Raw genomic sequence first — 21706 nt, 5'->3', positions numbered from 1 at the left:
TACTCAAGGTCATACTTTGGCTCTTGTGGACTTGTTCTAATTTTCTTTAGTTTCAACTTGAACTTGCATATGAGCAATTGATGGTCTTTTCCACCGTTGCCCCTGACCTTGTTCTGACTGATGATATTGAGTTTTTTTGTCGTCTCTTTCCACAAATATAGTCTATTTGATTCCTGTGTATTTCATCTGGTGAGGTTCATGTGTATAGTTGCTGTTTTTGCTGGTGAAAAAAGGTATTTGCAATGAAGTCATTGGTCTTGCAAAATTTTATCATTTGATCTCTGGCATTGTTTCTATCACCAAGGCTGTGTTTTCCAAGTACTGATCCTTCTTCTTTATCTCCAACTTTTGCATTCCAATCACCAGTAATTATCAATTCATCCTAATTGCATGTTTGATCAATTTCAGATGGCAGAAATTGGTAAAAACCTTCAATTTTTTACCTTTGGCCTTAGTGTTTGGTGCATAAATTTGAATAATAATTGTATTAATTAGTCTTCCTTGTAGGCATATGGATATTATCCTATCACTGACAGTGTTGTACTTCAGGATAGACCTTGAAATGTTCTTTTTGACAGTGAATGCAACATCATTCCTCTTCAAGTTATCATCCCCAGTATAGTAGACCACGTGATTGCGTGATTCAAAATGGCCAATACCAGTCCATTTCAGCTCACTAATGCCTAGGATATCGATATTTATGCATTCCATTTCATTTCTGACAATTTCCAATTTTCCTAGATTCATACTTTGTACATTCCATGTTCCACTTATTAATGGATGTTTGTGGCTGTTTCTTCTCATTTTGACTCATGCCACATCATCACATGAAGGTCCTGAAAGCTTGACTCTATCCATGTCACTAAAGTTGACTCTGCTTTGAGGAGGCAGCTCTTTGCCAGTCATATTTTGAGTGCCTTCCAACCTGAGGGGCTCATCTTCTGGCATTATATCAGAAAATGTTCCGCTGCTATTCATAAGGTTTTCACTGGCTAATTCTTTTTAGAAATAGACCTCTGGGTCCTTCTTCCTAGTCTGTCTTATCCTGGAAGCTCTGCTGAAACCTGTTCACCATGGGTGACTCTGCTGCCATTTGAATACTGGTGGCATAGCTTCCAGCATCACAGCAACATGCAAGTCCCCACAGTACAACAAACTGATAGATGCTTGGGGGATGCCATGTATTAGGGCCTCTATTATCCTAGTGTTGTCTCTGTTTTTTCTTCCAAGATCTTTATTGTTTTAGGTTTTACATTTAGGTCTTTGCTCCATTTTGAGTTAGTTTTTGTTTATGGTGTGAGATAATAGTCCTGCTTCATTTTTTTTTTACAGATGGACATCTAGTTTGCCAGCAACATTTATTAAAAAGACTGCCTTTTCCACTTTAATGGCTCTTTGTCAGAATGCTGTTGGTATTTGGGTCGGGATAACATTATTTCTATAGATCGTTTTGAGTAGAATTGACATTTTCACAATGTTCCATCTTCCTATCCATGAGCATGGTATGTTTTTCCATTTATGCGTGTCTCATTTGGTTTCTTGCAATAGTGCTTTGTAATTTTCTTTGTATAGGTCTTTTATGTCTGTCGTTAGATTTATTCCTAAGTATTTTATCTTTTTAGTGGCTATTATAAATGGTATTATTTTCTTGACTTCCTTTTTGAAGTTCTCTTTGCTGGTGTATAGGAATCCAACTGGTTTTTGTATATTGATCTTTATACAAAAACTGCCACACTGCTGACTCTTTCTATTAGTTCCAGTAGTTTTCTTGTGGAATCTTTGGAGTTTGCTACATATAGGATCATATCATCCATGAATACGGATAGTTTTACTTCTTCCTTTCCAGTCTGGATGACTTTATTCCTTTTCCTTGCCTTATTGCTCTAGCTAGGACTTCCAGCACAATGTTAAATAGGAGTGGTTATAAAGGGCATCCTCGTTCCCTTTCTCAGGGGAATGCTTTTAGCCTTTCTTTTCTGAGAATAATGTTGGCTGTTGGTTTTGTATAGATGCCTTTTATTATATCGAGGAATTTCCCTTCAATTCTTATTTGAGAGTTTTTATCAGGAATGAGTGTTGGACTTTATCAGAAGCCTTTTCTGCATCAATTGAGATGATCATGTGGTTCCTTTCTTTTGTCCTATTTATGTGGTCTGTTACATTGATTGGTTTTTAAACTGTTGAACCATCCTTACATACCTGGTATGAATCTCACTTGCTCTTGGTGTGTTACATTTTTGATATGATGCTGAATTCTACTGGCTAGAATTTTGTTGAGAATTTTTGCATCTATATTCATGAGAAATATTGGTCTCACATTCTATTTCTTGATTTGAGTTTTGCGTTCAACTTGTGAAGAATCCAATTACTCAAGATTTGTGTACTTTCTGTGTCAACATTATATGATTCTTAAAAAGAAGTTGATTCATCTTGAACAAACCATATTAGCTGCAATTTAGAAAGGTATCTTTGTTCAATAAAACAAGTGAGAAATTACACTCTTGATTTGGAGTGATATTATGCATAACTTTGTTTTCATTCTAACTCTTAAGGAATTGAGAGACAATTCGGATAAAAAGTTAATGGATTGTACATGAATGTTCCCATATTAATATGCAAGGTTTTTGGGATTATTCGTAATAGCCAAAAAGCAGAAACAACCCAAATGTTCATCAACTGATGAATGTATAAACAAAATATGGTATATTCACACAATGGGATATACCACAAATTTGACTATCAAAAGGAGTATAGTGCTGATACATGCTAAAACACGGGTGGACCTTGAAAACATTATGCTAATTGGAAGAAGCCAGTCACAAAAAGCCACATATTGTATGATGCCATTTACATGAGATGCCCAGAATAAGCAAATCCATAGAAACAGAAAAAAACTTAGTTGTTGCCAGGGGCTGGGGAAATGTGAGAACGGGGGAGTGCCTGCTAATGGGTACAAGGTTTCTTTTTGGGGTGATAAAACTGTTCTGAAATAGATTGTGGTGATGGTTGCACCAAACCAAAACTCCATTGCTGTCAAGTCAATCATGACTCATAGGAACCTGCAGGACAGAGTAGAACTACCCCATCGGGTTTCCTACGCTGTAATCTTTACAGAAACAGACTGCCACATCTTTCTCCCATGGAGCAGCTGGTGGGTTTGAATTACCAGCCTTTAGGTTAGCAGCTGAGTGCTTAACCACTGCACCACCAGGGCTCTGAGGGTTGCACAACCTCACGAATATACTAAAAACCAAAAAATTGCACATTTTAGAAGAGTAAACTTTATGGTATCTGAATTATATCTCCATAAAATTGTTATAAAAAAAATTAATGGAATATGAAGCAGACACGATCAAGTTAAGGAATGAAATAAATAGAAATTACTCTGACATCATTCTGCATCAAATAATTCACTAAGAGGAAGAGGTATATTTCTACAATGAGAAATAAAATAGCTCCTTGATTGTTTGATAAACCTACTCAAGAAAAGGAGTGAATCATAATAAACATATTGGAAAAAGATTAAAATTTCTTGCTGATTTGACCCGCCTTACCAACATCAATGAAGAGAGCATAAAATTTATAATACACCACAAAATAAGGGTATGGGTAACATGCCTAAAAAACTGTCATTAATTCAAAGAGCATTTAAGAAAAGTCACTACATAAGGGAATTTGAAATTGTAGATCTCATTTACTTGGCAGAAACTTGATAGACATTTTCTCAAATTTGACAAGAATTTGAGAAAAAAATTTATGTGATATTTCCAATAATCAAATGTTATGTAAAGGCGAATAAAACCTTCCTAAACTTTTTTTTTTTTAAACTATCAATAATACAGAGAAAATGTCTATCAACCCTTCTAGAGAAAAGATTAGGCTTCCTGTTCTCTTCCCATAGACAAAGATTTCGCATGATTGTTGTATGAAGAAGAAAGCAAAGAGTTTCCAGTCATACATGTAAAAGGAAAAGTATGATATGGTATACTTGGGATCTAATCAATAAAAATAGTTTTATTAAAAAACTGATCTCCCAAAGGAAAACAAGATTTTGGGGTATTCTGTGTTCTTGAGGACTCCATGTTGACTTTTAGGAATTGGAATTAAAACCCAGTTTATTTATCGATAACCTTATATCAGCAACTCCCTGAGGCTCGGTTTCAGCTCCCTGGCTTCTGGCTCATGCCAATAGCCTTCCTCCCCTTGTGACTACTTGAGCATACAGCCATCTCTAATCTTTCAGCTTAACTACTACACCACCAGGGCTCCTATGGGCAGTTCTTCTCTGTCATATAGGGTCTCTACAATTCAGAACTGACAACAACAATAACCATCTTCCAGTTGGAGGATGGGACCTTTTAAGTTTTATGTCATTTTTATTACAGATGTTGTAATTGTATAACTCAAATACCAAACATTTACCTTAGAATGAACTCATCAAATTGCCAAACAAGCAAAAACCTAAGTTATTAAGTCTTCATTATCAGTTACCAAAACATTTACTTCAGAATGAACGCATCAAATTGCCAAACAAACAAACAAAACCTAAGTTATTAAGACTTCGTTATCAATTACCATTTTAAGGCCCAATATAAAAATTAGATTGAATAAATGAAGAAAATATCCAAAGTCTGATTTTTATCTTCTAATCATTGGCAAGCACGTTCTTTCAAAGAGGAAGGAAGAGTGGGTACAAGGGAGTTCATTAGTCCCCATGACCTGGGATTTGTGAGAAAACATGAATAATTCAGTCAGTATATGTCAAGCATCGACTTTGTTCTGGGCACAAATCAAAAGTCTTTCCTAAAATAACAACTTCAGAGAAAGGAATGGATGAGTCACTTTGCTCTACGTGGATCTGAGATGCTCACCTAGGATTCAAACTCTGGGCTTAGGAAGTCTATCTAGATTTTTGAAGATCATGTAAAAATACCTTATCTAGGAAACTCAAAATGAACATTTTGTTGAAGCCTTGTGTAAACGCTGTCAGGAAAACACACAGATGACACTCTCCACAGGGAGAATAGTGCTTCCAACCTAAATTTGCACGAAAGTCAATGACTAAAATTGGTTTCATGAATTGGTAGCAATGTTAAGTATGATCTTGGTTCATTGTCTCCAGTCACACTGTTTTCAAGTTAAAATTATCTTTGGGGAACATTCAGCAAAAATTGCCATGGGGAACGCAACAGGGAGTGAGAGAGATGTGGGCCTTGCTTCTCAGCAAGCTTACAGTCAGTGTCAACAAACACAAGGGGAGATAACAAATGAGCTGACTTTGTACTAAGAATTTATTATTTTTTTAAATAGTGTTTAAAATATCTCCTTCTTCCTTAGTAACAACCTCCATATTGTTGGGGGTTTCAATATCTAACTAAAAAGACCAAAACCAAAATCCAACCCATTGCTGTCGAGTGGATTCCAACTCATAGTGACCATATAGGACAGAACAGAACTGCCCCATAGGGTTTCCAAGGAGTGGCTGGTGGATTCGAACTGCTGACCTTTCGGTTAGCAGCAAAAGCTCTTAACCATTGCGCCACCAGGACTCCAACTAAAAATAGTACATGTATTTTTCCCAGTCTGCCACATCTATAAAGGGGGCTGAGGAGATGCATGCAGAAATCACTAGGGAAGACTTCTGGGAAAGCTCTTTAAATGAGGTTTACTTGGCTGACAGGTCCCCTTTTGCCCTTTTCACTTCCTACTTCTTTCTTCCTGTAGTAAGAATGTGATGACTGGAGTGGCAGTGATCATATTGTAATGGGGCAGCCTTGAGGTAGGCAGAGAAGGATAGGAGGAATCTGAGGACTTGATAACATCAGGGCATCACCATATTGGCTTGGGATTGCCTACCTTCAGACTTTTATGTAAGAGAAACTACACCACTATCATGTTGAACACAGTGTTATTTCCAGGCTCAGTTATTTGCAGCTGATTGTAACTCCTTTTTGAAACGGGGTTTTGAAACAGATAAAAATACGGATTCCTCTGGAGAGAGAAGGCCATGTCAAACAGAATTGTAACAACTATATGTTCCTATGAACTTTTAAGAAATGTCCTAATATATGTTGAAATTTACGTAAGGCAGCACCTTCTTAAACAGCCTTCTATATGACTCGATGGCAAAGGGTTTTTATATACTCTTACCCCATGGACACCTTCCACCCCACTTTTCCATTCTAGAATAACTAAACCTTGACCATCATTTCTAAAAAAAAAATTTCAGTTTCAAGATTGCAAGCTGCATGTCTCCTCTCTCTTCCAGCCACATCCTGTTGGTGTACCTCTTCCACGCTCTGGACATCACTCCACCTGGTCTAGGTCTCTTCAGGTGTTCCCCTTCTTTCCCCAACAAGTTTCTCTTGGTCTTTCTTGCTTTCCTCCCCACTGCTGATTCCACAGTGAGGCATTTTAGAGATTCCACCCCACCTTCAGAATTCTTCCTCCCCTAGAACTCTAGGATCTAAGCTGTGTATCTTGAAGTACTTGAGGAGATTCACAGACCACTTTAAACGGCAACAGTAGCTTTTCAACATGGAGGGGAGGAGGTCGTCTGGGTAAGAATGCCAGTCAACCTGTCAAATTTTAGAAGCATCATCATCATCTTCTTCACCACCACTAGATTGGGTGTTTCTTGGAACATGTTTGGGAAACATGGGAATAACAAGCAGCCCTGTATTAGCAGTTATAGGAATGTTCTCAGGGGAGAAAGAACTTAAGCCATATAAAGCTACTGTGGACTTTGCTGTTCTGTAGTTCGAATCTTGACTCTCTAAGATGCCACTGGGACAGAGGGACATTTCTACCCTCTGAGTAAGTCATGAAGGGTTACAGGAGAACAGGCAGCTGGGGAACCAGGAGACTGAGAAGGCCCTTCTGTCCTAAGCCCCCTGGGGTAGCCCTGAGGCTCACAGAAAAAGGGACCAGGCCACTGCTGGTCCAGGTGCGGCTTTCTTTTCTGAATGCCTTGGAGGGTGGAAAACCTCAAAGGCAGGTGGGGAGAGGTAGCACTGCAGGTAAGAGCTCACTTTGGAGCTGGAGGGACCCATTTCTGCCACTTATTATGCCTGTGACCTTTGAACAGTTATGTAGCATGTCTAGCACTGAGCTTAACAATACACTCCCTCACTGATAAAACATGGCCAATGAAACTCATCTCCCACAGCCAAACGAGACAACGGTGGATACCCAGTAAAGTCTCTGGCAGTGTCAGGGGCTGTCGTACTTACTTCTCTTGGTGAGGAATGGGGTCATCAAATCCTTGACCTTGGCTCTGACCCCCAAGGAAGCCATGATCTTAGCACACTTCCACCAGAGGCGTAATGCCAATGGTATCCTGGTTTGGACACAAACTCACCCGCTGAATATAATCTCAGCCCATCCCCAAACATTGCTCCCTTGGAATAAACAATGAACGACAGCCATGATCCATAATCATAAAAGCACAGGGGCCGGGATAAATAACGGCTCCCTGAGACAAGCTAACTTGGTTGTTATTTATAAGCTCCTGGGCCACCTTGTTACTGCCAAGAAAACCTGCTTTACCTCCTTGCTGCTGTTCCGTCTGGCCTCTCAATCTGTACAGCTGAAAAAAACTGTTATTGTTATGCTAAAATCACAATGAGGCTTACCTAAGTCAGTGTTAAATAACACCGATAAAACTATGAAAACGGCACTTTGGCATTAAAAGTTGTTTTCTTCTGGACTTTAACAAGATTCAGTGCTTTTGTTCTCACAGTGCTCTGGTATTTTCAGCGCCACACAGAAAATAAGAGAAAAACGTGAAAAAGTGTTCTGGCAACACATCATACTGTCTTCCACAAAGGCAGATTTTTGATTTTGCAAACAGGAAGTTAGCATGGGGATGAATATTGCTCCGTAATCCCGGGCTTGACCGCAGTGGTGGCACTCAGCAAGGGCTTACCTCTTTCTTGGTGAATTTCGGGGAATGATCGTTTTTGTCATCGATCATGATGGTGGCAGTGGCAGTGCCTGTTAATCCAACATCCAGTCCCGCCATATCTTGGGCCTCGATGATCAGTTCATACTTGGGATTTTCCAGTGTCTATGAAAGCAAAAAGCACGACAGAGAAGACGGCGTTTAGATTTGGGTTACCGCTTTGGACAGGTGACAAGCAGGTGGCTCAGGCAGCCTCTCCCCCCTCCTCCAGCTTGGGCGGGCATCTTTAATCAGACACCGGGCTCTCACCAGCTGTGTCTAGATGTGCCTTTGGAATCTTTTGCAATACAGGCCAGCCACCATTAATCGGCTGGAGCTGGCCATGGGGATGTAAGGGGGAGGGGGAGAGCTTGCACTGGGAAAGAGGAAGAGGCAGGGGGTGGTGACATTCCTCAATAAGACAGTCCCTGCAAAGGAAGAGACAGGAGGTGGTGACATTCCTCAATAAGTCAGTCCCTACATAGTTAAACTTTAAGCCAAGGAAATGATCTTTACAGGGGTCTTTGATTTGATAAAGTCCTAAACTTGATAAAGTCCCTAACTTGATAAGATCCCTAACTTGGTGATTAAACCTTAAGCCAAGGAAATAGTCTTTATAGGGGGTCCCATCCTGGCTTTTAATTGTTAACAGAGACAGATAAGAGAGGAGAAGGGTATAAAACCCTAAGAAAAGGACTATGGGGCACTCAGATTCTTTCTCTACCTGAGTAACCTGCTTGACGCTTCCTAGTCAAGTGTACTTTTAATACTAACCCTCTGCTTGCTAATAAACGTCTGCTCGCTTGGCGCTATTTGTCTCAGTGTTTGAATTCTTTTCTACACCGAAGACAAGATTCGAGGCCATTCTCCGGTAACACGGATGGAGTCTATTTTCTTTCATTGTTTGAGAGGGCATTTGACACATTCCAGAATGCTGTTTCCTGGGTTTGGGTGTACATTGGATGTTGACATACATGTATCATTTCACAGCAACCTCATGAAAATGATTTAGGCCTGAGGCTAACTTTGATGACGAGATTAGGACAAAGATGGAAACTTTAGGAACTCACATTTACAGAGCACTTTGATGGGTCAAAGGAGCCCTGGGAGCACAGTGGTTAAACGCTTGGCTGTTAACCAAATGGACCGTGGTTCAAACCCACCAGCTGCTCTGTGGGAGTAAGGCCTGGCAATCTGCTCCTGCAGAGATTACAGCCTAAGAGTCTTATGGGGGCAGTTCTACTCTGTCATATAAAGTCACTATGACTTGGAATCAACTCAATGGCAATGGGTTTGGTTTGGTTTTTGATGGGTCAGGCATTGGGTTAGTGTGCTTTACAGAAATCACAGCAGTTAATCTTTCCAACAACCATGTCAAGCTGCAATGATTGTGGCCATTTTAAGGGTTAAAAAAAAAAAAAAAACAAAAACCAAAAACCGAGGTTTAGTGTCACTTGTACTGCACTCCTTTCATGTCATTATAGCCTCACAAGATGTTATACTTGGAAGACATATTTTTAACCCAGCCATGAACTGATGAATTTAACACAAGGAATATTGCACTTTGGTCTCTCTTAATATATATTAAGTTTTTCATTTGAATATTCGACAGACCTTTTCCTACAACGTTTAAACATTCAAAATGACTAGCTGTGTGGCCCTGATCCAAGGATGAAAAACAATGCATGGCTGGTAAGTAACTACCTCAGCCTTTAGATTGCCCTCTGTAACTACTAATTGCTTGTCTTGGCTGACCAGCTAACCAGCCTTCTTCTGGTAAGACAGTACCCCAGTTTCCTTTAGGGATCACCCATACCTCTACTCAGAGGAGGTTTAGATGGGATTGCCTCTCCCCACCCTCCACACCTGCCAACTTTTAGAATGAATGAGCCCTTCTTAGGAGAATAGGTGCATCCCATCCCCAGGTGCATAGTAATTAGTGCAGGCCCTGGACCTGAGTTTGATAGTGGGGGGAAGGCAGCCCTACTTCCTGATGGTGTGAACCTCAAAGCATTTAGCCTGGGGCACTAGTCCAGCCATCTCCTGGTCCCAGCAGGGGCTCGGTGGAGGAAGCCTGTCTGAGAATGTGCCATCTACTGAGAGAATTAGACTTGAACCTTGGAGAAAAAGAAAAGTTTCCCAGTGATATCACAGGAGCTGATTCATCATGCCAAGGCAGAAGCCAGCCCTCCTGTGGGCTTTTCAGTTAATAAGGCATTAATTTCCATTGTTTACTTTAACCAGTTTGGATTGGTTTTTTAAATCATTTATACATAGTTCAAGTTGAACCATCTTCAAAAACAAAAATAAAAGGTGTTTACAGTTTAGCAAACGGCCCTACCAGTATGACAGCCTAAAAAACCACTGGTTATACCAACCAATAATTAAGAAATATCATGGGGAGCAAAGAGCTAAAAACCAATGGGGGTTCTCTAATTTCCTTCTAAAGCCACAAGATTTCATGGTAAATTTTAATAGCCATGTGTTAGCTGTCTCAAAGCTTTTAAGCATTTTAAAGGTGGTTAGCTGCCTGCTCTCTAGGGCATACTTAATTGGTTGTTCCTTTAACTAAAAGCATCTAAGCTACTAACTTTAGGAGTATTAGTTTGGTGAAACTCTAAACTCAAATTTACGACAATGAGCAGGATGCTGACGTACCCCTGTTACGGGGCTATTCACAATGTTTAAGTTTTAACTCCAGCTACACCAGGATGAAGGGTTCCCAGGTGGCAAAAATGGTTAGTCATTTGGCTACTAAGGGAAATGTTGGCGATTTGAATCCAAGGTTGGAGGTGCCTTGGAAAAAAGGCCTGGTGATCTACTGCTGAAAAACCAGCCATTGAAAACCCTATGGAGGGCAGTTCTCCACTGAAACACATGGAGTCTCCATGAGTTGGGACTGATTCCATGGCAAACTGGTTTGGTTTTTATTTTCCCACTAGGATTGAATGACACAGAGTCTAGCTCCACCAGGATTGAACATCACAAAGTTCTCTACTTGCTAAGTACAAATGGGCTTTGTTACTAAACCTGGCTTTGGGTGATTCTTGTTCTGCCTGGTGCATTTGACACATCTGTCTAAAGCACTGCTTGAAATGCTGTTTGTTCTTAAGCTGAAGCTGGAAAAACATCAGCTTAATCTAAGTGGCTTTCTACTTACCATCACTGGCAAGTTGGACAGGATTTACTATTTGCTATAAATTCTGTAGCTGGACCGTATGAAACCAATAAATTGGCCTATCTTCATAATCTTCCCTTAGTGTCTCTGGGGATGTTAACTACTAGCCTGAACAAATAGGCAAGGAACATCACGGGCCTAATTTTTTAGTACGATGTTTTTGCTGTTGTCATAATGCATCGTACATATTTTTGAAAAGCACACAATCATAAAAATAAGAAACTATGTGAATTTTTCCGTTATAGAAAAGATCATGGTAAATGCAATTTAATTTTCCTCATGTAATTTCAAGCCTACCAGCCATTCCACGGGAAAAAGATGGCAGTCTGCTTCCATAAAGATTTACAGCCTTGGAAATCCTATAGAGCAGTTCTACTCTGTCCTATAGGGTTGCTATGAGTTGGAATCGACTTAACAGCAATGGGAATATCATTTGTTAACATAATTCTTTGGCATTATTTTAAAGGTTTCATGAATATAATCATGCATATTTTATAATTTAATCTGCCTTGTATTATTAGGGACTTAGGTTATTTCCAGTCTTTTTAAAATTTTGGCAATTTTAAATAACACTGCAATAAACTCCTTTATTTAGGGAACTTTAAGATATAGTTTTTTGTTTATTATTATTATTATTTGAATGATGAAGCTCAAGAAGTGGAATTACTGCCTCAAAGGATATGAATATTTTAAGGCTCTTCATTCCTTTTTCAATATTGCTTTCCAAGACGGTCTTACCAATTTTCACAGCAGTCCTACAAGATGTTTAGTTTATGATCCCAAGCATGACTTGTCCCTAAAGAAGAGTTCCTAACCAATGAAGTAAATTGGGGGCCAGTGTGATTCTATGAAGAAGCCCTGGTGGCAGAGTGGTTAAAGTGCTTGGCTGCTAACTAAAAGGTCAGTGGTTCGAAACCATCAGCCACTTCCTGGGAGAAAGATGTAGCAGTCTGTTCTGTAAAGATGACAACCTTGGAAACCCTGTGGGGCAGTTCTACTCTGTTCTATAGGGTTGCCATGAGTTGGAATTGACTGGATGGCAACAGGTTTATGTGTGATTTTATGATGGCTACCTAGTGAGGATTTAAATTCCTCACGGCATTTGCTCTTCTGCAATGTGCAGTACAGGTTGCTATGGGTCACACTGTAGGACAGCTTCCAGCACTAACTATAGCCTGGGCTGCTAAGGGCTTCTGTCTTCCTCAGGTACCTGTGCTATAACCCCTAAGGGACACAACCCCTTCCTCACTCTCAGTCTACATGGAGTTCAGGCAGGCTGACTCCTCCCCTGATGGCCATGTGGCTCAGGCCTGGCCAATCAGGGCCCTGCATTCCTACAGTCCCATGGGGGCACAGAACCCAAGCTAGACCGCCCTGAGACTGGAACACACTTCCAGGGCTTGTTTCTTTCAGAACTCCTAGCTAAGAGAAGCTCTCTTTCTGTTGGGCTTGTAGATGGTAGGACGTAACCTGGAGCTGCTGGTGGCCATTTTGCAGCCATACAGAAAAATCAACCTGAGAATGATGGTAACACAGAGAAAAACAGGAGGTAGAGATGGAATTTTTTTTAACATCACCTGAGCCCAATAATAGTCGTGCTTGAAGCCAGAATTTACCCCTTAGATTTTGTCAGTCCTGTGAGCTAGTAAGTTCCTCCTTTCCTTTGGACACTGGAGTTAGATGCTCTGAGAGAAGCAGAAAGGCAGTTTTGACTGATATTTTGACTAAATGTAACAAATAGGTCAGTTGTCTGGTTATGAACAAGAAAACTTAGGAGCTGCTGTATCCTGCTAAGCAATCACAACGCTTATTTGGGACAGGCTCTTCACAACAGCATTTGAATCATTTCAGGATTCCATTATTTTTCCTTTTAACGTTTTCCCCTCCACAGATAGGTTCTTTTTTTTTTTTGACCAAGAAAGCTACCAAAATTGTTCCTCTTTCGTTAATTCTATATCCATTTAATTAGTGTTTATTGAACATCTAGGTAAATGTTTTTTGGAGTGCTGGGATACAGGGATGGGGAAACAGGGTCCCTCCCTTCCAAGAGTTCAAAGGTTAACACTGGGGACTGCCAGGTAAACATATAACTACAACGAAAGACAGTCAAAGCTAAGCAGAGGTATGTTCAAAATCTAATGACAGCACAAAGAAAGGCTACATTGGCATAAACTCTCTCGTAGTTTAACAAATTTCATAAATGATTTAAAAAAATGAGCCAGTCAATTCCCATCTCCTGAAGTAAATAAAACTTCATGGCTGCAATGGGAAATCAATTAGGCTATTAAGTAGATAAATTACAAGGTTTGGGATGAGATGGTCCAAAAGTCTCAATTTTCTGGGAGACTTAAGGCTAACATTAAAGATGTTTTGATTGTCAAAGTAATATCCAATTATTGTAAGAAAAATAAAAATGACAGTCATTTCTAAAGTGGAAAGTGAGAGCTCTCCTCCACTTTTGCCCAACCTTATTCCTAAGAGATAAATATGGTTAACAGTGTGGTATTTTTTTTTTTTTAAATCTATTTCTACCTACTTTTATCCTACACTACATATAGAATATATGGATATATATGTATATAGGTATATGTATATAGACATATATTTTATATACAGACATATTTAAACAGAATGGCATGATGCCATTCACACAGTTCTACAATTTGCTTTACCAAGTCACTTTAATGGTAGTATTCATAGATCCACTTGTATAAGAACCCACTGTACAGACCCACAAGGAGCCCTTGATAGTGCAGTGGTTAAGCACATGGCCCCTACTAGAAAGGCTGACGGTTCAAACCCACCCAATAGTTCTGCAGGAGAAAGATCTGCTTCCATAAAGTTTACAGCCTAGAAAACCCTATGGGGCAGTTCCGTTGTCACACAGGGTCACTACAAGTTGAATGTTGGCTCGACAGCTGGACAACAATGGACCCACCGTGGTTCATTCCATCAATCCCTAGTGAATGGCATGTAACAAGGAGAGAAAATGTCACCTGGTTCTCTTTCTCTTGCATGACTGGAATACTTGCCTTTGCTCTACTTCCCAGTCCAGTTAAGCCTTTTCTGGGAAGTCTCCCTCTACTCCCCTAGCTCTCGGTAGTCATGCTTACTTGAAAACAACATCTACATACTCATTTCTGTACCCTCACTAGTCACTCTGCATTTGTCGTTGGAGAAGACTCCTTTGACGATGGATGTCTAGCCCATAGCTTCCCATTTTCTGGGCAGAAGCTCTAACTCAGAGAAGTAGATATCCGGTGGTCATGCGTCATGCTTGTCTCCACTGACCATACTTGGCTGATCCATACGCAATCCCCTAACCCAAGCTGAAACAATCTTAGATTCTAGGAATATGAAATTTGAAACCAAGAATCACAGAGATGGAATGTAGGCAAACCCCTTCTCCATGCTTCTTGTGTACCCTTTATATGGATGTTTGCCCTTTTGAATGTTTCGGGAGGAAGCTTACTGCCCTGTACTCCTGTCTGCCCATGCAGAAGGAACCCTGCCTCTGAGGGAGGAGACCCTCAGGTGTCTACCTGCTCTGTCACTTGGTGAGTGAACTGACCAGGGAACAGGAAGCCCCTTGTTTTCTCATAGCCAAGCCTCTCTCTCCAGCCATCTTCACTGGGGATAGTGCTAATATTTTGGACCCAACCTGATTCCTGTGTCTACTTCTTATTTGGTTCAAGGGGAAATGAGTGCGATCAACTCTGACACAAAGAGCCTTCTAAGTTGAGTTGTGCTGAAGGTGTACTCTGCCACTGAGGTCTGGGAGTTGTGCTGACTCCTGCCTTCCCTGAATCTTGCCATTCAACTCTTTCCTTGACTCTGTAACATATCCCAGTATTCATTCAGCAGGTTCTTTTTGATACCAAAGCCAGCCAGGATCAGTTTCAGTTGCTTGCAACCAAAGGTAACCAGTGGTGAAGACAATGCTCTGTGGGCACCAAATCTCCTTTGACTTGTGAGCACACAGTAGACTAGATTTCTAGCTTTCCTTGCAGTAAGATGAACTCACGTGACTGATTCTGGCCAACGGAATATGGACAGAGGCAATGAACCATCCTGGCTCCTTAACCTCCCATGTGGTCCTCCACACTTTCTATTTCCCAAAAAGCAAGGATCTTAGGTCTCTGCATGACTGTGTAGAGCAGAGCTACTCTGCTGACCTTCTTTAGACTGTGATGTGGGCAAGAAAAAAACTTTTCTTTAGGTTTAGGGGCTGTTTGTCACAGTGTGTATCCTGCTTATACTTCCTGTTTTATTTTAAATGCCCATTTACCATCTCCCTAAGTGGATGACAAAGTTTTCAAGGGCAAGGACTGTGCCTTTGGCCCCCACATCTAGCCTGTGCTCAGCCCACAAGGTGGCCGATTTATTTCATTACTGAAAATGAAGATTTATTACTGTTTCCCTGAGCTGAATTATATCTCAAAGGCCTGAGCATATCAGTGGCATTTCCAAGCCAGAGCCATTTATCCTCAGGGAATGGCTTGTACTTTGGGGAACTCTAGCTCAAGGAGATAGGATTTTAGGTTGACCAAAAAATGCCCTGTGTCAAAACTGCAAAAATTAAGTTGGCTGCTGATTTTATTTTCAGGTATCTGATCTGTAAGACATATCTAAGAGTCAAGCTGCTCTCCTGGTTTGAATTCTGCAGTCATGCATTTCTATTGCATTTGCCGTATCCTCCTGGGTGCCTACTAGCTACCAGTTAATATATATCCTAGAAACAAAAGGAAGATGGTGTGTCTGTAAGAAAAAGCCTCGGGTGCATCTCCACAGACCCAGGCCAGGCTCACTGATCACACTGATTTGAAAAGCAAACATTTCATCTTGAAAAAAAGAATCAAGCCGTGTCATTAAATATGGCATGTGCATGTAATCAATCACCAGGCCCTTGATGTTCTACACAGCTACGGCAACTTCCATACAAGTATGCATTTAACGGAACATTTATCACTAATAACAAGCACAATGGTAGCTGTAGGGGGAAATCAACGAATAAATGTTACATGGAGGGAGGTTTCACCATTAACCCACACAGTACCTCATCTGTCTCTTGCCTTGTCTTGAACTGCTCTCTGTATCTCTCTTTATACTTTGTTCATATTGAATTTCTTCCCACCTCACCCCACTTTTTCTTACTTTTGGGCCTTCCCACCTGTACTCCTTCTTCCAGGCTAACTCCTGCTCCTTTGCTGATGGTCATTCTTTATTGGAAGGAGCCCTTGTGGCACAACACCTAAGCATTCAGCTGCTAACCAGCAGGTTGTTGGTTTGAATCCACCAGTGGCCCCACAGAAGAAAAACCTGGTGATCTGTCCCCGTAAGGGTTACAGCCTATGAAACCCTGTGGAGGTAGTTCTGCTCTGTCACATGGGGTCGCTAGGAGTCAAAAATCAACTCGATGGCACTTAACAACAACAACAACAGCATTCTTTACTAGACTGAATGAAGTTCCATGAAGGGAGGGATTTCAGTGTATAACAGGGCAGTTGAGACTTAAGAGGGAACAATCAATATCTGATCAATTACTATTGCCCTGGCTCAACCACTTACTAGTTGACTGATCCAGGTCAAGCAACTTAAGTTCTCACTGCCTTGGTTTCTTCATCTGTAAAGTGGGACAATAATAATACTTACAGGGCAGGTGAGGATTAAAAGAGATAACAAAGTACTAAGCACAGTGCCTGGCATGTTTAAACACTGCTGTTATTATTTGGAAACTGTGGTGGTGCAGCGGTTAAGAGTTCAGCTGCTAACCAGAGGGTCGGCAGTTCGAATCCACTAGGTGGTCCTTGGAAGCCCTATGGAATGGTTCTACTTTGTACCAAGGGTTGCTATGAGTCGGAATTGAGGTGATGGCAATGAGTTTGGTTTTTCTGGGTTTGTTGTTATTTAGTTGAATGTGGGTAAAGTCTTCTGTCCTAAGGATTTTCATTTTTCTCCTGTTTGAGAACAGTGATTCAGCCCCAAGTTATAGACGTAAGATTTGCAGTCCCCCAACGCTTATTCCTTGCCCACAAGGCTGTCAGAGTTCCACCTCACTCATTCTGGAGACAGCCACAAGAAGGCACCAATAGAGTGAGAACTTACAGAGGGAGGTGGTGACTGACAGTGCTTTTTTTTCCCTCAATTTCTCCACAGATTCTCACAGATCCTCTGAAGGTGTGTCATCCTGTTGGTTTTATTCTTTTCCAGGTTAGAACCACACCAGGTAGTCTTATGAACTAATGAGCCTTTGGGAACATCCCCCAACACATCTCCTCCTGCCAAATAAAAGTCTTCACGGACAGTTCCTTTGCCTGGTGGCCATTTTCTCACCTCCATTTCCTGTCTCACAGGAAGTCAAGGCAGCCTTGCAGGAGCCATGATTATCCAAAGTATCCAAAGCAATGCCAACTTTTAATTTTAGTTAGAGCAAAGGTTTCCATTCTTTCGATTTCATGGTGAATTAAACTTAAAAGAAAACGGTGAGACCAACATTGTCTTCAACTTCTTTTGCCAAGTAAGAAGGCTACTGATACCACAATCATAACTTTAAAAAGGAATCTCAGGGCAAAGTCCAGTCCTTTAAATGAAAATATATTTAGGTTTATTGCAATTCACTACATTGTCGTTATTTTTCTGATTTTACCACAAACCAGTTTAAAATTCTTCAGAGACCAATACCAGCAAAAGAACAGAAATTGGGAGATTCTGAGCTAGAGCGTATCACTATAGCCAAATCCTGATGGCCCACAGTAGAAGGGAGCAGGATTCACAGGGAAAATCAGACATTGTTTGTTTTAGGCGCCGAGGTATCATTTCACCATGCAGAAATCACACAGCCAGCCCACTCAACTGAGAACACGGACTCAGAAAAAGAAAGAGAACATGAATATGTTTTAAACTCATAGAAAAGATGGAAAGACTCATGGGTCAGCTCCAAATTTTGAAAATGACTGTAAGTGATTTTGATAAGAATTATGACAATACAAATAAGTTCTGTAATCTCATTGCTCTTAGGAAAAAAACCCAAACTTCTCACCTTGACCTACAAGGCATTACATGATCTGACTGTAATTTCTCCCCCAATGTCAACTCATATCACTCCCTTCCTCCTGCTCTCTCAGCTCCTTGAACCCACTGCTTGTTCCCCTGCCCGGGATGCTGTTTCCCAAATTTCCTCAGAGCTGGCTTTTTTGGATCCCATAAGTCTCTGCTGGCATTCAGTATGGGATTTCTTGACCACCTTGTCTAAAGTAGTCTTCTCCGGATATGCCCAATCTCATCATCCTGCTTAGTTTCCATGGTGGGCAGCTTTCAAACCTGGCCTCAGAAATCCCACGTCCTGGTATTTACCCCCTTGTGTAATCTTCTCCTCTTGAGAGTGAGCTGGACCTAATCGATTGCTTTTAATGAATAGCATATGATAAAAGTGATGAGAAGTCACTTTTATGATTAGGTTACAAAAGATTGTGACACCCTTTTTACTAGAAGACTCTTTCTTTTGCCTTCTCACCTTGAATTCTTTGATAAAGCAAGCTGCCATATGAGAAAGGCCCATGTGGCAAGGAATTCAGGGTGGTCTCCAGGAACAGCTTAAAGGAACTGAGGCCCTCAATCCAATAGCCTGCATGGACGTGCATGCTGCCAACAACCACTGAGGGAGGTTGGAAATGGGTCCTTCTCCAGTCAAACCTTCAGATGAGACTATAGACTCTGGGCCAACACCTTGATTGCAGCCTCATGAGATATCTTGCTAAGCTGTGCCCAGATTCCTGAATATAGTATTGTTTTAAGCTACTAAATTTTGGGGTAATTTGTTACGTAGGAATAGAAAATGAATGCAGTTTTTCCAGCACTTATCAGTCTATAATGTCTTCTGTTTACTTACTTATCGTCTATCACAACTATGAGAATTTGAGCTCCATGAGGTCAGGGACCTTGTCCTATCTTAGAGCTTTATCTCCCAGCTACTAATTCAGTGCCTGGTACATTGTAGGTATATAATAGTTATTTTCTAAATTATGGATATGTTTTTATAAAATAATTACAAAGAGTGGTGTGTCTGTACATGTTTAACATCTGACTCTCCTGCCTTGTTGTGCTTTCAATGTTGGTAGTTTAAATACTCCTGCCATGAATGATTTCAAGCTACCAAAGTGATGTCATTAAACACAGAATTGGAAAGAAATGTACACAACCCACAACCAGCTAGTGTGAGCCAACAAGAGCTGGCTTCAGCATATAAATTTTGCTTAAGGAGTCAAATGAAAGCGGTTAGAAGGCTTCTTATTTCCAACAAATTTCTCTGTTGTCTACCATCTGAGGAATTGTTAATGAGAAACATTAACATGAGATTTACAGAAAGAATATAATTCATTTATTTATTTACTCATTGGACTGCCCAGAGTGATAGGTTGGGCAACCCAAGACTCCTTGCAAAATGGTGTTCAAACAGGAATCACATTCTTTTCCAGGTTAGCTGCACCTGACACCTGGCCTATAAATATTGCTAACAGATTGGGGAAAATATTATCTGAAGCAGAACGAGTTGTTGTCTGTCTGGAGTTTGATTTATTCACTGTGGCCACAGAATACCCAGAATAAAAAAAAAGTAGTCCATAAATCCAGCAGGAAGGGCACACACTCGCTTATAAAATGTGCCTTATTCCCACTGCAGATGGTGAATGACGCCCTTCTTCCTATGCAACAGGGGAGTCCAGCTTGCCTTGTGTTTTTCTTTAGGCCTCCTTTCACCTTGCTTCTCAGTGCTAATGTGAACATTCATGTTCTCGGATGTCGCCTGCTGGTTTTTCATTCCCCGCCAGGGCCTGGTGGGTAAGGACAAGGCAGAGCTCATTTTCCCAGATTTAGTGGTTGCTGACAAAGCCACCTGGGTGGGGAAGCAATGGGGGAAATAAACAGTGCCTCATAGACATATGCAGTTGGAATAACGTAAGTGATAGGTTGGAGGTAGAGGGACACCAAAATCAAATAAAACATTTCCAGGGCGACGTGTACCTCTTCTGATGTTACTGATGAGCTACAGTAAATAAACCGCCAAAGGTGTTCATGGCATACCTGGAAAAATCACCCCCTTTAGACCCAAGGCAGCAAATATTTGACATTTAGTTTGATTCCACTGAAACATTTATTTAGTGTCCACTAGGTTCCGGCAATTCTGCTAGGATGTGATGAATGGTGCAGACCCCGCTTCTGGTGCATTTATATTCTAGAGAAATGTACAGAAAGCATGCAAATAAGGTATGATAGGATAAGTGCTATTAATTAAGGACTGTATGAAGGGAGTCAGAATGTGGAACACGCAGAAAGGTTATACAGAGATTACTTAGTGCCCTAAACATTTATTGAGCACCTACTATGCACTGGGCACCATATTAGGTACTAGCAATGGAAATGAGTAAGAGGAGCCATGTCTACTGGGAGGGATCAATACCCAGACAATTTCACGATTTCAGTAGAATGAGAGGGTTACACAGGAGAGGCCACTTAACCTAGACTTCATGGTGGGGAGAGAAAAGGGGAGAGATTAAGGAGATATTCCTCCAGAAAGCAATATCCTGTTACAGGATTAGAAACGGGGCTTTGAAGTGGAAATAAATGTCTATGCCAGAAGATGGGGGGCTATCAGTCCTAAAACTATTACATTCAGTCACTCAGTAGGAGCTGAAGGCTGATTCTGATGCTGTTAAGGACACTGGGAACAAGAAGAAGTGTAAAATATACTCCCTGCCTTCCAGGAATTCACAGTTTGAAGATAAAACACGTATAAGCCACTCCACACAGCAGGCAGTATGTGCTAAGTGAGCTTCTGCGAGCAGTAGGTTCAGAAGGTGAATGGCATGGTGGGGGGTGCTTCAGTGGCTTCAGTGGCAAAAGGTAAATATAAACCTGGAGCTGAACACTGAAGGGTGGGTGTGGGGAGAGGGAATTCAGAGAGGGAAGAGCCTGGGAATAGACATGGAGGTGGCTGGCTGAGGCAGGGCCACTGGTCTGGTTAGGTCAAGGTTTGTAAAGGAAAGAGACAAGCTATTGGTTCTGGAAGTGACCTCAGAGATCATACATTCTAGCCCCACCTTTAAAGAACTCATAGTGAGAGGTAACAGAAGGAGGTGATCTTAAGAAACTTACGGCTAAAGAATTTCTTGGGTTCATCTCTTTTACTGAGACAAGACAGTACTGGTTTGTAGACATTAAAGTAAAATACAATGTAATGAAAATGCTCTTTCTCCATGATTTTTGTGATCTGAAGACACTATACTGCTGGCTTGAAGATGAGGCGACTGGCTAAGGAATGTGAGCAGCTTCTAAAATCTGGAAAAGGCAAGAGAACAGATTTTCCCCCGGAGCCTCCAGAAGGAACCATCCCTGCCATCACCTTGATTCGAGAACTTTTAACCACTAAAACTGTAAGATAACAAAGATGTATTGTTTTAAGCCATTAAATTTGTGGTAACTTGTTATGGCAGCCACTGGAAACAGCGCGCCTTTTCTAGAGAGTGCTCATTGAGCTTCCTGGAGCGGCAAGGTCTTCCCTCACTGCTCCCAGCTCCAGCGTGATACATGCC

The 21706-nt window shown here is 41.0% G+C and overlaps 1 protein-coding gene across 2 annotated transcripts in view; it reads right to left on the bottom strand.

Annotated features, from left to right (window-relative positions):
- Positions 1–21706, bottom strand: part of CDH13 (cadherin 13) — a 1228073-nt gene that overhangs the window by 180028 nt on the left and 1026339 nt on the right. For both annotated transcript variants that reach the window (XM_049863997.1, XM_049863996.1), the window contains exon 8: positions 7928–8068. In XM_049863997.1, the coding sequence (XP_049719954.1) occupies positions 7928–8068 (141 nt within the window). The remainder of the gene's footprint in view (positions 1–7927; positions 8069–21706) is intronic.

Source organism: Elephas maximus, chromosome 21, assembly GCF_024166365.1.
Source record: "Elephas maximus indicus isolate mEleMax1 chromosome 21, mEleMax1 primary haplotype, whole genome shotgun sequence".
NCBI classification, from domain to species: domain Eukaryota; kingdom Metazoa; phylum Chordata; class Mammalia; order Proboscidea; family Elephantidae; genus Elephas; species Elephas maximus.
Note: the sequence above shows the minus strand (reverse complement) of the source record. Positions and strands in the feature narration are given on the sequence as shown.